At 48.0% G+C, this 20,322-nt stretch overlaps 2 protein-coding genes across 10 annotated transcripts in view; one reads left to right on the top strand and one right to left on the bottom strand.

Annotated features, from left to right (window-relative positions):
• The window catches only part of LOC124046819 (dynactin subunit 1-like), an 808,447-nt gene that overhangs the window by 669,128 nt on the left and 118,997 nt on the right, over window positions 1-20,322 (bottom strand). The gene's annotated exons all lie outside the window — the stretch shown is intronic.
• The window catches only part of LOC124046823 (ezrin-like), a 39,243-nt gene that overhangs the window by 15,994 nt on the left and 2,927 nt on the right, over window positions 1-20,322 (top strand). The window contains exons 6-11 of the mRNA XM_046367594.1: window positions 5,103-5,186; window positions 5,303-5,449; window positions 9,208-9,304; window positions 10,860-11,023; window positions 16,170-16,300; window positions 19,093-19,253. Of these exons, the coding sequence (XP_046223550.1) occupies window positions 5,103-5,186; window positions 5,303-5,449; window positions 9,208-9,304; window positions 10,860-11,023; window positions 16,170-16,300; window positions 19,093-19,253 (784 nt within the window). The remainder of the gene's footprint in view (window positions 1-5,102; window positions 5,187-5,302; window positions 5,450-9,207; window positions 9,305-10,859; window positions 11,024-16,169; window positions 16,301-19,092; window positions 19,254-20,322) is intronic.

Below are 20,322 nucleotides of genomic sequence, written 5' to 3'. Positions count from 1 at the left end.
ATGGAGAAACAGCAGGGGTGCGTGAACCTCCCAGATGGAGAAACAGCAGGGGTGGGTGAACCTCCCAGATGGAGAAACAGCAGGGGGGGGGGGGTGAACCTCCAGATGGAGCAGGGGGTGGGTGAACCTCCAGATGGAGAAACAGCAGGGGGGTGAACCTCCAGATGGAGAAACAGCAGGGGTGGGTGAACCTCCAGATGGAGAAACAGCAGGGGGGGTGAACCTCCCAGATGGAGAAACAGCAGGGGGGTGAACCTCCCAGATGGAGAAACAGCAGGGGTGGGTGAACCTCCCAGATGGAGAAACAGCAGGGGTGGGTGAACCTCCCAGATGGAGAAACAGCAGGGGGGGTGAACCTCCAGATGGAGAAGGGGTGGGTGAACCTCCAGATGGAGAAACAGCAGGGGGGGGGGTGAACCTCCAGATGGAGAAACAGCAGGGGGGGTGAACCTCCAGATGGAGAAACAGCAGGGGGGTGAACCTCCAGATGGAGAAACAGCAGGGGGGGGTGAACCTCCCAGATGGAGAAACAGCAGGGGGGGTGAACCTCCCAGATGGAGCAGGGGTGGGTGAACCTCCAGATGGAGAAACAGGGGGGGGGTGAACCTCCCAGATGGAGAAACAGCAGGGGGGTGAACCTCCCAGATGGAGAAACAGCAGGGGGGTGAACCTCCAGATGGAAAAACAGCAGGGGGGTGAACCTCCCAGATGGAGAAACAGCAGGGGGGTGAACCTCCCAGATGGAGAAACAGCAGGGGGGGGGAACCTCCAGATGGAAAAACAGCAGGGGGGGTGAACCTCCAGATGGAGCAGGGGGTGGATGAACCTCCAGATGGAGAAGAGGGTGGATGAACCTCCAGATGGAGAAGAGGGTGGATGAACCTCCAGATGGAGCAAGGGGGTGGATGAACCTCCAGATGGCGGCTGTATGACTTGTTCACTACATAATTAATACCCATATATATAATACATATATAATACCAAGACCCCAACTACAAACTCAAGTGTTCTCACTTCCTGTTATTTTATGGCAAAATTAGCATCATAAGCAACAGGTGTATGATGTGGTATATTTACGACATGCTGTCTGTGCTTGAGGTAAGGTGTTATATTACAGTAAGACATGTGCTTGATGTTGGTGTGCATTACACAGCCTCACGAAACCTACAGTACCGTATGTGATATCAACAGAGAAGTATATTTTCTGGGTGATTTTTAAATATTGACTGGCTCTCGTCAAGCTGCCCACTCAAGAAAAAACTTCAAACTGTAACCAGTACCTGCAACCTGGTTCAGGATGTCAGTCAACCTACCAGGGTAGTTACAAACAGCACAGGAAACAGCACACTAATGCTGCAGAAATGTGCTTGAAAGCAGTATCCAGATCTATCGGATGTAGTGATTAGGTCCTACAGGCCCTAGTTTCTACCTTCTTAACAACACTATCAACAAGGCAGGTCCTACAGGCCCTAGTTTCTACCTTCTTAACAACACTATCAACAAGGCAGGTCCTACAGGCCCTAGTTTCTACCTTCTTAACAACACTATCAACAAGGCAGGTCCTACAGACCCTAGTTTCTACCTTCTTAACAACAATATCAACAAGGCAGGTCCTACAGGCCCTAGTTTCTACCTTCTTAACAACACTATCAACAAGGCAGGTCCTACAGGCCCTAGTTTCTACCTTCTTAACAACACTATCAACAAGGCAGGTCCTACAGACCCTAGTTTCTACCTTCTTAACAACACTATCAACAAGGCAGGTCCTACAGGCCCTAGTTTCTACCTTCTTAACAACACTATCAACAAGGCAGGTCCTACAGGCCCTAGTTTCTACCTTCTTAACAACACTATCAACAAGGCAGGTCCTACAGGCCCTAGTTTCTACCTTAACAGCACTATCAACAAGGCAGGTCCTACAGGCCCTAGTTTCTACCTTAACAGCACTATCAACAAGGCAGGTCCTACAGGCCCTAGTTTCTACCTTCTTAACAACACTATCAACAAGACAGGTCCTACAGGCCCTAGTTTCTACCTTCTTAACAACACTATCAACAAGGCAGGTCCTACAGGCCCTAGTTTCTACCTTCTTAACAACACTATCAACAAGGCAGGTCCTACAGGCCCTAGTTTCTACCTTCTTAACAACACTATCAACAAGTCAGGTCCTACAGACCCTAGTTTCTACCTTCTTAACAACACTATCAACAAGGCAGGTCCTACAGGCCCTAGTTTCTACCTTCTTAACAACACTATCAACAAGGCAGGTCCTACAGGCCCTAGTTTCTACCTTCTTAACAACATTCTCAACAAGGCAGGTCCTACAGGCCCTAGTTTCTACCTTCTTAACAGCACTATAAACAAGGCAGGTCCTACAGGCCCTAGTTTCTACCTTCTTAACAACACTATCAACAAGGCAGGTCCTACAGGCCCTAGTTTCTACCTTCTTAACAACACTATCAACAAGGCAGGTCCTACAGGCCCTAGTTTCTACCTTCATAACAACACTATCAACAAGGCAGGTCCTACAGGCCCTAGTTTCTACCTTCTTAACAGCACTATCAACAAGGCAGGTCCTACAGGCCCTCGTTTTGTCGCACCTTGACTATTGTTCAGTCGTGTGGCCAGGTGCGGGACTTAGGAAAATTAGGAACTAATGGGGATCCATAATAAACCCAGGAAGAGTAGCTGCTGCCTTGGCAGGAACTAATGTGGATCCATAATAAACCCCAGGAAGAGTAGCTGCTGCCTTGGCAGGAACTAATGTGGATCCATAATAAACCCCAGGAAGAGTAGCTGCTGCCTTGGCAGGAACTAATGGGGATCCATAATAAACCCCAGGAAGAGTAGCTGCTGCCTTGGCAGGAACTAATGGGGGATCTTTAATAAACCCCAGGAAGAGTAGCTGCTGCCTTGGCAGGAACTAATGGGGATCCATAATAAACCCCAGGAAGAGTAGCTGCTGCCTCGGCAGGAACTAATGGGGATCCATAATAGACCCCAGGAAGAGTCGGCAGGAACTAATGGGGATCCATAATAAACCCCAGGAAGAGTAGCTGCTGCCTTGGCAGGAACTAATGGGGATCCATAATAAACCCCAGGAAGAGTAGCTGCTGCCTTGACAGGAACTACTGTTGCCTCCACAAAGGAACTCTGGAGCTCTGTCAGAGTGACCATCAGGTTTGTGTTCACCTCCCTGACCAAGGACCTTCTCATCCGATTTTTCAGTTTGGCCAGGAGGCCAGCTCTCGGAAGAGTCTTGGTTGTTCCAATCTTCTTCCATTTAAGAATGATGGAGGCCACTGTGTTCTTGGGGACCTTCAATGCTGCAGAAATGTTTTGGTAACCTTCCCCAGGTCTGTGGCTCGACATAATCCTGTCTCGGAGCTCTACGGACAATTTCTTCCACCTCATGGCTTGTTTTTTTGCTCTGACATACACTGTCAACTGTGGGACCTTCTATAGAAAGGTGCCTTTCCAAATCATGTCCAATCAATTGAATTTACCAAAGGTGACCTCCAATCAAGTAGAAATACCTCAAAGATGATCAATGGAAACAGGATACACCTGAGCTCAATTTCGAGTCTCATAGCAGAGTGTCTGAATACTTATGAAAATAAGGCATTTCTGGGGGGGGGGGGGGGGGGGGGGGGGGTTCTAATAAATTTCCATCCATTTCTAAAAGCCTGTTTTCACTTTGTAATTATGGGGTATTGTGATGTCATTATGGGGTAGTGTGATGTCATTATGGGGTAGTGTGATGTCATTATGGGGTATTGTGATGTCATTATGGGGTATTGTGATGTCATTATGGGGTATTGTGATGTCGTTACGGGGTAGTGTGATGTCGTTATGGGGTAGTGTGATGTCATTATGGGGTATTGTGATGTCGTTACGGGGTAGTGTGATGTCATTATGGGGTATTGTGATGTCATTATGGGGTATTGTGATGTCGTTATGGGGTATTGTGATGTCGTTACGGGGTAGTGTGATGTCATTATGGGGTATTGTGATGTCATTATGGGGTATTGTGATGTCGTTACGGGGTAGTGTGATGTCGTTATGGGGTAGTGTGATGTCATTATGGGGTATTGTGATGTCATTATGGGGTATTGTGATGTCGTTACGGGGTAGTGTGATGTCATTATGGGGTATTGTGATGTCGTTACGGGGTATTGTGATGTCGTTACGGGGTAGTGTGATGTCGTTACGGGGTAGTGTGATGTCGTTATGGGGTAGTGTGATGTCGTTACGGGGTAGTGTGATGTCGTTACGGGGTAGTGTGATGTCGTTACGGGGTAGTGTGATGTCGTTACGGGGTAGTGTGATGTCGTTACGGGGTAGTGTGATGTCATTATGGGGTATTGTGATGTCGTTACGGGGTATTGTGATGTCGTTACGGGGTAGTGTGATGTCGTTACGGGGTAGTGTGATGTCGTAGTGTGATGTCGTTACGGGGTAGTGTGATGTCGTTACGGGGTAGTGTGATGTCGTTATGGGGTAGTGTGATGTCATTACGGGTTGTTGTGATGTCGTTACGGGGTAGTGTGATGTCGTTACGGGGTAGTGTGATGTCGTTACGGGGTAGTGTGATGTCGTTACGGGGTAGTGTGATGTCGTTACGGGGTATTGTGATGTCGTTACGGGGTAGTGTGATGTCGTTACGGGGTAGTGTGATGTCGTTACGGGGTAGTGTGATGTCGTTACGGGGTAGTGTGATGTCGTTACGGGGTAGTGTGATGTCGTTACGGGGTAGTGTGATGTCGTTATGGGGTATTGTGTAGATTGATGAGGATCTTTTTTTTATCCATTTAACAATAATGGAAAAAGTCAGTCTGAATAGTTTCCGTAGGCACTGTGTGTGTGTGTGTGTGTGTGTGTGTGTGTGTGTGTGTGTGTGTGTGTGTGTGTGTGTGTGTGTGTGTGTGTGTGTGTGTGTGTGTGTGTGTGTGTGTGTGTGTGTGTGTGTGTGTGTGTGTGTGTGTCTTTCAGAGGTGATAAACAGAAGACACATTTCCTGACTGAAAAGAAAATGGACTAATAAAGTCTTCTTCTTCTTCTTCTTCTTCTTCTTCTTCTTCTTCTTCTTCTTCTTCTCTCAGAGTGCTGGATCAACACAAGCTGTCTAAAGAACAGTGGGAGAAGCGGATCCAGACCTGGCACGAGGAACACAGAGCTATGCTCAAGTAAGTGTGAACGCTAATTACAGTTAGGATTCAGACCTTTCTCCACCAATTACAGTTAGGATTCAGACCTTTCTCCACCAATTACAGTTAGGATTCCATTGATGCTTTGTGAACAGGGAGGATGCTATGCTGGAGTATCTAAAGATCGCCCAGGACTTGGAGATGTATGGAGTCAACTTCTTTGACATCAAGAACAGGAAGGGGACAGAGCTGTGGCTGGGGGTAGATGCCCTGGGACTCAACATCTACGAGAAGAACGACAGGTAAACATCTACCTCTACCGCTACTATTACTCTACCTCTACTTATACTCTACCTCTACTCTACATCACTCTACCTATACTCTACCTCTACCTATACTCTACCTCTACTCTACTTATACTCTACCTCTATCTATACTCTACCTCTACTCTACCTCTACCGCTACTATTACTCTACCTCTACCGCTACTATTACTCTACCTCTACCTCTACCTCTACTTATACTCTACCTCTACCGCTACTATTACTCTACCTCTACCTCTACTTATACTCTACCTCTACCGCTACTATTACTCTACCTCTACCTCTACTTATACTCTACCTCTACCGCTACTATTACTCTACCTCTACCTCTACTTATACTCTACCTCTACTTATACTCTACCTCTACCTCTACTTATACTCTACCTCTACCTCTACTTATACTCTACCTCTATCGCTACTATTACTCTACCTCTACCTCTACTATTACTCTACCTCTACCTCTACTATTACTTTACCTCTACCTCTACTTATACTCTACCTCTACCTCTACTTATACTCTACCTCTACTCTACTTATACTCTACCGCTACTATTACTCTACCTCTACTTATACTCTACCTCTACTCTACCTCTACTTATACTCTACCGCTACTATTACTCTACCTCTACCTCTACTTATACTCTACCTCTACCGCTACTATTACTTTACCTCTACCTCTACTTATACTCTACCTCTACCGCTACTATTACTCTACCTCTACCTCTACTTATACTCTACCTCTACCGCTACTATTACTTTACCTCTACCTCTACTATTACTCTACCTCTACCTCTACTTATACACTACCTCTACCGCTACTATTACTCTACCTCTACCGCTACTATTACTCTACCTCTACTTATACTCTACCTCTACTATTACTTTACCTCTACCTCTACTTATACTCTACCTCTATTACTCTACCTCTACCTCTACTTATACTCTACCTCTACCGCTACTATTACTCTACCTCTACCTCTAGTTATACTCTACCTCTACTCTACTCCACTCTACCTATACTCTACCTCTACCTATACTCTACCTCTACTCTACCTCTACTTATACTCTACCTCTACCGCTACTATTACTCTACCTCTACCTCTACTTATACTCTACCTCTACCGCTACTATTACTCTACCTCTACCTCTACTTATACTCTACCTCTACCGCTACTATTACTCTACCTCTACCTCTACTTATACTCTACCTCTACTTATACTCTACCTCTACCTCTACTTATACTCTACCTCTACCTCTACTTATACTCTACCTCTACCTCTACTTATACTCTACCTCTATCGCTACTATTACTCTACCTCTACCTCTACTATTACTTTACCTCTACCTCTACTTATACTCTACCTCTACCTCTACTTATACTCTACCTCTACTCTACTTATACTCTACCGCTACTATTACTCTACCTCTACTTATACTCTACCTCTACTCTACCTCTACTTATACTCTACCGCTACTATTACTCTACCTCTACCTCTACTTATACTCTACCTCTACCGCTACTATTACTTTACCTCTACCTCTACTTATACTCTACCTCTACCGCTACTATTACTCTACCTCTACCTCTACTTATACTCTACCTCTACCGCTACTATTACTTTACCTCTACCTCTACTATTACTCTACCTCTACCTCTACTTATACTCTACCTCTACCGCTACTATTACTCTACCTCTACCGCTACTATTACTCTACCTCTACTTATACTCTACCTCTACCGCTACTATTACTTTACCTCTACCTCTACTTATACTCTACCTCTACCGCTACTATTACTCTACCTCTACCTCTACTTATACTCTACCTCTACCGCTACTATTACTCTACCTCTACCTCTAGTTATACTCTACCTCTACTCTACTCCACTCTACCTATACTCTACCTCTACCTATACTCTACCTCTACTCTACCTCTACTTATACTCTACCTCTACCGCTACTATTACTCTACCTCTACCTCTACTTATACTCTACCTCTACCGCTACTATTACTCTACCTCTACCTCTACTTATACTCTACCTCTACCGCTACTATTACTCTACCTCTACCTCTACCTCTACCTCTACCTCTACTTCTAACTGTACTCTACTCTACCTCTACTTATACTTTACCTCTACTCTACTCTACCTCTACTTCTACCTCTACCTCTACTCTACTCTACCTCTACTCTACTATACCGCTACTCTACCTCTATTCTACGCCTGCTAACTGTACTCTACTCTACCTCTACTATAACTCTACCTCTAACTCTACTCTACCTCTACGCCTGCTAACTGTACTCTACTTATACTCTACCTCTACTCCCTCTACTCTATCTCTACTCTACTCTACTCTACTCTACTCTACTCTACTCTACTCTACTCTACTCTACTCTACTCTACCTCTTCTTTACTCCACTCTACCTCTACTATACCTCTATCTCTTCTGTACTCTACTCTACCTCTACTCTACTCCACTCTACCTCTATACCTCTACCTCTTCTGTACTCCACTCTACCTCTACTATACATCTACCTCTTCTGTACTCTACTCTACCTCTACTCCACTCCACTCTACCTCTACTCTACTCTACCTCTGCTCTACTCTACCTCTACTCTACCTCTACTCTGCTCTACCTCTACCTCTACCTCTACCTCTACCTCTACCTCTACCTCTACCTCTACCTCTACCTCTACCTCTACATGACCGGCAGGTTGTGGATGTTATGGGGAGGTCGTTACCCTAGTTCTACTCTACTCTACTCTACTCTACTCTACTCTACTCTACTCTACTCTACTCTACTCTACTCTACCTCTACATGACCGGCAGGTTGTGGATGTTATGGGGAGGAAGTTACCCTAGTTCTACTCTACTCTACTCTACTCTACTCTACTCTACTCTACATGACCGGCAGGTTGTGGATGTTATGGGGAGGTCGTTACCCTAGTTCTACTCTACTCTACTCTACTCTACTCTACTCTACTCTACTCTACTCTACCTCTACATGACCGGCAGGTTGTGGATGTTATGGGGAGGAAGTTACCCTAGTTCTACTCTACTCTACTCTACTCTACTCTACTCTACTCTACTCTACTCTACTCTACATGACCGGCAGGTTGTGGATGTTATGGGGAGGTCGTTACCCTAGTTCTCTACTCTACTCTACTCTACTCTACTCTACTCTACTCTACTCTACTCTACTCTACTCTACCTCTACATGACCGGCAGGTTGTGGATGTTATGGGGAGGAAGTTACCCTAGTTCTACTCTACTCTACTCTACTCTACTCTACTCTACTCTACTCTACTCTACTCTACTCTACTCTACTCTACTCTACATGACCGGCAGGTTGTGGATGTTATGGGGAGGTCGTTACCCTAGTTCTCTACTCTACTCTACTCTACTCTACTCTACTCTACTCTACTCTACTCTACTCTACTCTACATGACCGGCAGGTTGTGGATGTTATGGGGAGGTCGTTACCCTAGTTCTCTACTCTACTCTACTCTACTCTACTCTACTCTACTCTACTCTACTCTACTCTACTCTACTCTACTCTACTCTACTCTACATGACCGGCAGGTTGTGGATGTTATGGGGAGGTCGTTACCCTAGTTCTCCTGAGTCCTCTAAACAGTATTGATTACATCATGATATTAGTTGTACGTAAAGGAGTCACAACGCTTTATTTGCACTTGTTTTTAACTGCTGAATGTTCACGTTTGTTCTCTCTTCCAGACTGACTCCAAAGATCGGGTTTCCCTGGAGTGAAATTAGGAACATTTCATTCAATGATAAAAAGTTCATCATCAAGCCCATTGATAAGAAAGCTCCCGTGAGTCCTCTGATATTCCTTTAATGTCAGTCAAGTTACTGCTGTAAGCCTCAGGTCTTGTTCAGTACACCACTTCAGAGACCGAGAGAGTGTAAACAAGTGTCTGTGTGTGTGAGAGAGAGAGAGAGAGCGATTGAGAGAGCGCGAGAGAGCGATTGAGATTGAGAGAGCGATTGAGATTGAGAGAGCTCGAGAGAGCGATTGAGACTGAGAGAGCGATTGAGACTGAGAGAGCGATTGAGATTGAGAGCGATTGAGATTGAGAGAGCGCGAGAAAGCGATTGAGATTGAGAGCGATTGAGACTGAGAGAGCGCGAGAGAGCTATTGAGATTGAGAGCTATTGAGATTGAGAGCGATTGAGATTGAGAGCGATTGAGATTGAGAGCGATTGAGATTGAGAGAGCTTGAGAGAGCGATTGAGACTGAGAGAGCGATTGAGATTGAGAGCGATTGAGATTGAGAGCGATTGAGACTGAGAGAGCGCGAGAAAGCGATTGAGATTGAGAGCGATTGAGACTGAGAGAGCGCGAGAGAGCTATTGAGATTGAGAGCTATTGAGATTGAGAGCTATTGAGATTGAGAGCGATTGAGATTGAGAGCGATTGAGACAGAGAGCGCGAGAGAGCGATTGAGATTGAGAGCGATTGAGATTGAGAGCTATTGAGATTGAGAGCGATTGAGATTGAGAGCGATTGAGACAGAGAGCGCGAGAGAGCGATTGAGATTGAGAGCGATTGAGATTGAGAGGGTGATTGAGACTGAGAGAGCGATTGAGACTGAGAGAGCGATTGAGAGCGATTGAGATTGAGAAGGTGATTGAGACTGAGAGAGCGATTGAGATTGAGAGCGATTGAGACTGAGAGAGCGCGAGAGAGCTATTGAGATTGAGAGCTATTGAGATTGAGAGCGATTGGGACAGAGAGCGATTGAGACAGAGAGCGATTGAGATTGAGAGCGATTGAGATTGAGAGATTGAGAGCGATTGAGATTGAGAGCGATTGAGACTGAGAGAGCGCGAGAGAGCTATTGAGATTGAGAGCTATTGAGATTGAGAGCTATTGAGATTGAGAGCGATTGAGATTGAGAGCGATTGGGACTGAGAGAGCGATTGAGACTGAGAGAGCGCGAGAGCGATTGAGATTGAGAGAGCGATTGAGATTGAGAGAGCGATTGAGATTGAGAGAGCGATTGAGATTGAGAGAGCGATTGAGATTGAGAGCGACTGAGATTGAGACCGATTGAGATTGAGAGCGATTGAGATTTTGAGAGCGATTGAGATTTTGAGAGCGATTGAGATTTTGTGAGCGATTGAGATTTTGAGAGCGATTGAGATTTTGAGAGCGATTGAGACTGAGAGCGATTGAGACTGAGAGAGCGATTGAGACTGAGAGAGCGATTGAGATTGAGAGCGATTGAGACTGAGAGAGCGTGAGAAAGCGGTTGAGACTGAGAGACCGCGAGAGAGCGATTGAGATTGAGACTGAGAGAGCGATTGAGATTGAGACTGAGAGAGCGCGAGAGAGCGGTTTAATAAAACCCAACATATATTCTCAGGATTTTGTGTTCTACGCCCCTCGGCTGGGCATGAATAAGCGTATCCTGGCTCTGTGCATGGGGAACCATGAACTATACATGAAACGCAGGAAGCAAGACACCATCGAGGTGCAGCAGATGAAGACTAAGGCCAGGGAGGAGAAGCACCAGAAACAGATGGAAAGGTAAGAGACAGGACCACACCTTCACCTGTACACAGGACCACACACCTTCACCTGTACACAGGACCACACCTTCACCTGTACACAGGACCACACCTTCACCTGTACACAGGACCACACCTTCACCTGTACACAGGACCACACCTTCACCTGTACACAGGACCACACCTTCACCTGTACACAGGACCACACCTTCACCTGTACACAGGACCACACCTTCACCTGTACACAGGACCACACCTTCACCTGTACACAGGACCACACCTTCACACCTGTACACAGGACCACACCTTCACCTGTACACAGGACCACACCTTCACCTGTACACAGGACCACACCTTCACCTGTACACAGGACCACACCTTCACCTGTACACAGGACCACACCTTCACCTGTATAGACCTGTACACAGGACCACACCTTCACCTGTACACAGGACCACAACTTCACCTGTACACAGGACCACACCTTCACCTGTACACAGGACCACACCTTCACCTGTACACAGGACCACACCTTCACCTGTACACAGGACCACACCTTCACCTGTACACAGGACCACACCTTCACCTGTACACAGGACCACACCTTCACCTGTACACAGGACCACACCTTCACCTGTACACAGGACCACACCTTCACCTGTACACAGGACCACACCTTCACCTGTACACAGGACCACAACTTCACCTGTACACAGGACCACACCTTCACCTGTACACAGGACCACAACTTCACCTGTACACAGGACCACACATTCACCTGTATAGACCTGTACACAGGACCACACCTTCACCTGTACACAGGACCACAACTTCACCTGTATAGACCTGTACACAGGACCACACCTTCACCTGTACACAGGACCACACCTTCACCTGTACACAGGACCACAACTTCACCTGTACACAGGACCACAACTTCACCTGTACACAGGACCACAACTTCACCTGTACACAGGACCACAACTTCACCTGTACACAGGACCACAACTTCACCTGTACACCTGTACACAGGACCACAACTTCACCTGTACAACTTCACCTGTACAGGACCACAACTTCACCTGTACACAGGACCACAACTTCACCTGTACACAGGACCACAACTTCACCTGTACACAGGACCACACTTTCACCTGTATAGACCTGTACACAGGACCACAACTTCACCTGTATAGACCTGTACACAGGACCACAACTTCACCTGTACACAGGACCACACCTTCACCTGTACACAGGACCACACCTTCACCTGTACACAGGACCACACTTTCACCTGTACACAGGACCACAACTTCACCTGTATAGACCTGTACACAGGACCACACCTTCACCTGTACACAGGACCACAACTTCACCTGTACACAGGACCACACCTTCACCTGTACACAGGACCACACCTTCACCTGTATAGACCTGTACACAGGACCACACCTTCACCTGTACACAGGACCACACCTTCACCTGTACACAGGACCACACCTTCACCTGTACACAGGACCACACCTTCACCTGTACACAGGACCACACCTTCACCTGTACACAGGACCACAACTTCACCTGTACACAGGACCACACCTTCACCTGTACACAGGACCACACCTTCACCTGTACACAGGACCACACCTTCACCTGTACACAGGACCACACCTTCACCTGTACACAGGACCACACCTTCACCTGTATAGACCTGTACACAGGACCACACCTTCACCTGTACACAGGACCACAACTTCACCTGTATAGACCTGTACACAGGACCACACCTTCACCTGTACACAGGACCACACCTTCACCTGTACACAGGACCACAGCTTCACCTGTATAGACCTGTACACAGGACCACACCTTCACCTGTACACAGGACCACACCTTCACCTGTACACAGGACCACAACTTCACCTGTACACAGGACCACACCTTCACCTGTACACAGGACCACACCTTCACCTGTACACAGGACCACACCTTCACCTGTACACAGGACCACACACCTGTCACCTGTACACAGGACCACAACTTCACCTGTACACAGGACCACACTTCACCTGTCAGGACCTGTACACAGGACCACAACTTCACCTGTACACAGGACCACACCTGTACACAGGACCACAACTTCACCTGTACACAGGACCACACCTTCACCTGTACACAGGACCACACCTTCACCTGTACACAGGACCACACTTCACCTGTACACAGGACCACACTTGTACACAGGACTTCACCTGTACACAGGACCACACCTTCACCTGTACACAGGACCACACCTTCACCTGTACACAGGACCACACCTTCACCTGTACACAGGACCACACCTTCACCTGTACACAGGACCACACCTTCACCTGTACACAGGACCACACCTTCACCTGTACACAGGACCACAACACAGGACCACACCTTCACCTGTACACAGGACCACACTTTCACCTGTACACAGGACCACACTGTACACAGGACCACAACTTCACCTGTATAGACCTGTACACAGGACCACAACTTCACCTGTACACAGGACCACACCTTTACCTGTACACAGGACCACACCTTCACCTGTACACAGGACCACACCTTCACCTGTACACAGGACCACACCTTCACCTGTACACAGGACCACACCTTCACCTGTACACAGGACCACACCTTCACCTGTACACAGGACCACACCTTCACCTGTACACAGGACCACACCTTCACCTGTACACCACAGGTACACAGGACCACACTTCACCTGTACACAGGACCACACCTTCACCTGTACACAGGACCACACCTTCACCTGTACCACACCTTCACCTGTACAGGACCACACCTTCACCTGTACACAGGACCACACCTTCACCTGTACACAGGACCACACCTTCACCTGTACACAGGACCACACCTTCACCTGTACACAGGACCACACCTTCACCTGTATAGACCTGTACACAGGACCACACCTTCACCTGTACGCCTATGTAGATATTCCATAAAAAAATCTGCCGTTTCCAGCTACAATCGTCATTTACAACATTAACAATGTCTACACTGTATTTCTGATCAATATGATATTATTTTAATGGACAAAAAATGTGCTCTTCTTTGAAAAACAAGGACATTTCTAGGTGACCCCAAACTTTTGAACAGTAGTGTATGTAAATAAGGTATCTGCAGTTTTTTTTTCATACATTTGAAGATTTTTTTTTGAAAAACCTGTTTTTTACAACATTAACAATGCTTTGTCATTATAGGGTATTGTGATGTCATTATAGGGTATTGTGATGTCATTATAGGGTATTGTGATGTCATTATAAAGTATTGTGATGTCATTATAAAGTATTGTGATGTCATTATGAAGTATTGTGATGTCATTATGGGGTATTGTGATGTCATTATGGGGTATTGTGATGTCATTTTGGGGTTTTGTGTGCAGATTCACAAGGAAAACATTATTTCATCAATTTAAGAATAAGGCTGTAATGTAACAAAATGTGGGAAAAGTGAAGCAGGGGTCTGAACACTTTCCAAAGGCTCTGTAGGTCACTATTATTTGATGTAGAGATAGCATTTACTACCTCATGGACCCTGTGGAATACACAGCTCCGTTTATGAATTTCAGAGTGGTTATATTTCTACAGCTCCATCACTCAGCTTTATAGCAAACCTTTATATGAAAGCTTTACAGCTAACAAGCATTAAAGTGTTACGAGTTTATTATCCAACGTGGCGTAATGTGGCGTTCACTGTATAATTGTGTTTATGATGCTTGTGAACTGCTGGCTGTGCTGTGTGTCTTCGGTCTCTCACAAGTTACAATCCCTTCTCCTGTACCTGTACCCCACCTTCACCCTACTGTACCCCACCTTCACCCTACTGTACCCCACCTTCACCCTACTGTACCCCACCTTCACCCTACTGTACCCCACCTTCACCCTACTGTACCCCACCTACACCCTCCTGTACCCCACCTACACCCTCCTGTACCCCACCTACACCCTCCTGTACCCCACCTTCACCCTACTGTACCCCACCTTCACCCTTCTGTACCCCACCTTCACCCTCCATCTTCACCCTCCTGTACCCCACCTCCTCCCCACCCTCCTGTACCCCACCTTCACCCTCCTGTACCCCACCTTCACCCTCCTGTACCTCACCTTTACCCTCCTGTACCTCACCTTTACCCTCCTGTACCCCACCTCACCTCCTGTACCCCACCTTCACCCTGTACCCCACCTTCACCCTCCTGTACCCCACCTTTACCCTCCTGTACCCCACCTTCACCCTCCAGTACCCCACCTTGACCCTCCTGTGCCTCACCTTTACCCTCCTGTGCCTCACCTTCGCCCTACTGTACCCCACCTACACCCTCCTGTACCCCACCTTCACCCTCCTGTACCCTCCTGTACCCCACCTTCACCCTACTGTACCCCACCTTCACCCTACTGTACCCCACCTTCACCCTCCTGTACCTCACCTTGACCCTCCTGTACCTCACCTTTACCCTCCTGTACCTCACCTTCACCCTCCTGTACCCCACCTTCACCCTACTGTACCCCACCTTTGCCCTCCTGTACCCCACCTTTGCCCTCCTGTACCCCACCTTCACCCTCCTGTACCCCATCTTCACCCTCCTGTACCCCATCTTCACCCTCCTGTACCCCACCTTTACCCTCCTGTACCCCGCCTTTACCCTCCTGTACCCCGCCTTGACCCTCCTGTACCTCATCCTTACCCTCCTGTACCTCATCCTTCACCCTTCTGCACCCCCACCTTCTGCACCCCCACCTTCACCCTCCTGTACCTAATCTTCACCCTTCTGCACCCCCACCTTCTGTACCTCATCTTCACCCTCCACCTTCACCCACCTGTACCTCACCTTCACCCTTCTGCACCCCCACGTTCACCCTCCTGTACCTCATCTTCACCCTTCTGCACCCCCACCTTCACCCTCCTGTACCTCATCTTCACCCTCCATCTTCACCCTACTGTACCTCATCTTTACCCTCCTGTACCTCATCTTCACCCTCCACCTTCACCATCCTGTACCCCGCTTTCACCTTATCTGTGAACTGCTGTCTGTACTGTGTGGCTTCCGTGTCTCAGGAGTCGAACCGGGCGACGATACACCAATATAAAAAGTCCCAATCACCTGTTTTCAGGGCCCAGCTGGAGAATGAGAAGAAGAAACGGGAGGCCATGGAGAAAGAGAAGGATCAGATGGAGAGAGAGAAGCAGGACTTGATGCTGAGGCTGTACCAGTTTGAGGAGACAACCAAGAAGGCAGAGAGAGGTAAGGACATGTAATATAGGAAGGTAGGGTGCACCACAGATTTCCAGACAGACTTCCATCCTTCATAATCTAATCATTCCTAGGAAGGCAGGGTGTGTCAGAGACGCCCTTCCTTCATAATCTAATCATTCCTAGGAAGGCAGGGTGTGTCAGAGACGCCCTTCCTTCATAATCTAATCATTCATAGGAAGGCAGGGTGTGTCAGAGACGCCCTTCCTTCATAATCTAATCATTCAAACTCCCTCACGACGCCAGGACAGCGGAGTCAATCACCACCTTCCGGAGACACCTGAAACCCCACCTCTTTAAGGAATACCTAGGATAGGATAAGTAATCCCTCTCACCCCCCTTAAGATTTAGATGCACTATTGTAAAGTGACTGTTCCACTGGATGTCATAAGGTGAATGCACCAATTTGTAAGTCGCTCTGGATAAGAGCGTCTGCTAAATGACTTAAATGTAAATGTAAATGTAATTCATAGGAAGGCAGGGTGTGTCAGAGACGCCCTTCCTTCATAATCTAATCATTCCTAGGAAGGCAGGGTGTGTCAGAGACGCCCTTCCTTCATAATCTAATCATTCCTAGGAAGGCAGCAGCATGTTGTCTTAATCCCCTTCACTTCCCTAATCATTCCTAAAGGAAGGCAAAGGTAAAGGGTAAAGTGAACACAAACATATTTTTTACTATATAATCTCAGTAGGAATTGAACCTACAACCTTGGTGTTGCTAGTGTCACTCTTTTACCAACTGAGCCATACAAGACCACCTCTACCCCACCTACACCCTCATATACCCCACATTCACCCTCCTCTACCCCACCTACACCCTCATATAACCCACATTCACCCTCCTGTACCCCAACTTCACCCTCCTTCCCCAACTCACCCTCCTGTACCCCAACCACCCTCCTGACCCCACCTTCACCCTCCTGTACCCCACCTAACCCTACCCCACCTACACCCTCATGTACCCCACCTTCACCCTCCTCTACCCCACCTTCGATAAATCCTCTACCCCACCTACACCCTCCTCTACCCCACCTTCACCCTCCTCTTGACCTTCACCCTCCTCTACCCCACCTTCACCCTCCTACCTTTGATTACAGAGGAATAATCCTACCTCAACTTCACCCTCCTCTACCCCACCTTCACTCTCCCTACCCCACTTCCCCTGGGTAAACCTTCACCCTCCTGTAAACCTTAAAGTGAACCCAAACATATTTTTACTATACCTCCATCTCCTGTACCCCACCTTCAACCTACAACCTCCACCCTTGCTACCCCACCTCCACCCTTTTACCCCACCTCCACCCTCCTGTACCCCACCTACACCCTCCTACCTCCTCTACCCCACCTTCACTCTCACCTACCCCACCTTCACCCTCCTGTACCCCACCTTCACCCTCCTGTACCCCACACTACAGGCTGATCCAACTTTGATGTAATGTCCTTAAAACAAGTAAAAATTAGGCTCAGTAGTGTGTGTGGCCTCCACGTGCCTGTATGACCTCCCTACAACGCCTGGGCATGCTCCTGATGAGGTGGCGGATGGTCTCCTGAGGGATCTCCTCCCAGCCCTGGACTAAAGCATCCGCCAAGTCCTGGACAGTCTGTGGTGCAACGTGGCGTTGGTAGATGGAGCGAGACATGATGTCCCAGATGTGCTCAATTGGATTCAGGTCTGGGGAACGGGCGGGCCAGTCCATAGCATCAATGCCTTCCTCTTGCAGGAACTGCTGACACACTCCAGCCACATGAGGTCTAGCATTGTCTTGCATTAGGAGGAACCCAGGGCCAACCGCACCAGCATATGGTCTCACAAGGGGTCTGGCGAGCACATGGAGGGCTGTGCGAACCCCCAAAGAAATGCCACCCCACACCATGACTGACCCACCGCCAAACCGGTCATGCTGGAGGATGTTGCAGGCAGCAGAACGTTCTCCACGGCGTCTCCAGACTCTGTCACGCCTGTCACATGTGCTCAGTGTGAACCTGCTTTCATCTGTGAAGAGCACAAGGCGCCAGTGGCGAATTTGCCAAACTTGGTGTTCTCTGGCAAATGAAAATCGTCGGGCCCCCACCTGTGGACGTCGAGCCCTCATACCACCCTCATGGAGTCTGTTTCTGACCGTTTGAGCAGGCACATGCACATTTGTGGCCTGCTGGAGGTCATTTTGCAGGGCTCTGGCAGTGCTCCTCCTGCTCCTCCTTGCACAAAGGCGGAGGTAGCGGTCCTGCTGCTGGGTTGTTGCCCTCCTACGGCCTCCTCCACGTCTCCTGATGTACTGGCCTGTCTCCTGGTAGCGCCTCCATGCTCTGGACACTACGCTGACAGACACAGCAAACCTTCTTGCCACAGCTCGCATTGATGTGCCATCCTGGATGAGTTGCACTACCTGAGCCACTTGGGTGGGTTGTAGACTCAGTCTCATGCTACCACTAGAGCGAAAGCACCGCCAGCATTCAAAAGTGACCAAAACATCAGCCAGGAAGCATAGGAACTGAGAAGTGGTCTGTGGTCCCCACCTGCAGAACCACTCCTTTATTGGGGGTGTCTTGCTAATTGCCTATAATTTCCACCTGTTGTCTATTCCATTTGCACAACAGCATGTGAAATGTATTGTCAATCAGTGTTGCTTCCTAAGTGAACAGTTTGATTTCACAGAAGTGTGATTGACTTGGAGTTACACTGAGTTGTTTAAGTGTTCCCTTTATTTTTTTGAACAGTGTATATATGTGTATATATATATATGTATATGTATTTGAATATAATGTCTGTCTGTCTGTAACAGAACTGCAGGAGCAGCTGGAGAGAGCTATCCGTCTGGAAGAGGAGAGGAGGAGGGTGGAGCAGGATGCAGCCAGGCTGGAGGCTGAGAGACAGGCTGCTCTCCTGGCCAAAGACGAGCTGGCCAGGCAGGCCGTGATTCAGCTAGAGAGTCAGGAACAGCTGGTGAGTACACTGGGATGAGTTAGGAACAGCTGGTGAGGACACTGGGGTGAGTCAGGAACAGCTGGTGAGGACACTGGGATGAGTCAGGAACAGCTGGTGAGGACACCGGGATGAGTCGGGAACAGCTGGGGAGGACACTGGGATGAGTTAGGAACAGCTGGTGAGGATGAGTCAGGAACAGCTGGTGAGGACACTGGGATGAGTCAGGAACAGCTGGTGAGGACACCGGGATGAGTCGGGAACAGCTGGGGAGGACACTGGGATGAGTTAGGAACAGCTGGTGAGGATGAGTCAGGAACAGCTGGTGAGGACACTGGGATGAGTTAGGAACAGCTGGTGAGGACACTGGGATGAATCAGGAACAGCTGGTGAGGACACCGGGATGAGTTAGGAACAGCTGGTGAGGACACCGGGATGAGTCAGGAACAGCTGGTGAGGACACTGGGGTAAGTTAGGAACAGCTGGTGAGGATGAGTCAGGAACAGCTGGTGAGTACACTGGGGTGAGTTGGGAACAGCTGGTGAGTACATTGGGGTGAGTTGGTGAGTTGGGAACAGCTGGTGAGGACACTGGGATGAGTTAGGAACAGCTGGTGAGGACACTGGGGTGGAACAGTTGAGGAACAGCTGAGTGAGGACACTGGGATGGGATGAGTCAGGAACAGCTGGTGAGGACACTAAGATGAGTCAGGGACAGATGGTGAGGACACTGGGATGAGTCAAGAGGACTTCTGTATAAATGCTTGATGTTCTGGTCTTAATGTAAAATTAGGGCTGGGAGTCGATTCCCAAAGTAATTGATTCCCGGTTCCTTGAGAATACGCAAACATCAATGACATCACCCTGCCTCGATCCACCTGTTCTCAGCCTTCTTCTTCCTCTTCTTCTTCGACTCTCTAGGCTGCAGAATGGATTTTATAATGACGCATGTTTTTACCCCCAACACCACTTTCCATCAATTTGTATAGCAGACCCTCATGCCAAATTGAGGTTTTTGAGCTTTTTTGAAATCAACAAATAATGAGAAGACTTTGCCTTTGCTTTGGTTTGTTTGTTTGTCAATTAGGGTG

This window comes from Oncorhynchus gorbuscha, linkage group LG10 (assembly GCF_021184085.1).
Source record: "Oncorhynchus gorbuscha isolate QuinsamMale2020 ecotype Even-year linkage group LG10, OgorEven_v1.0, whole genome shotgun sequence".
Classification (NCBI taxonomy): Eukaryota; Metazoa; Chordata; class Actinopteri; order Salmoniformes; family Salmonidae; genus Oncorhynchus; species Oncorhynchus gorbuscha.
This window is presented reverse-complemented; position numbering and strand designations above follow the sequence as displayed.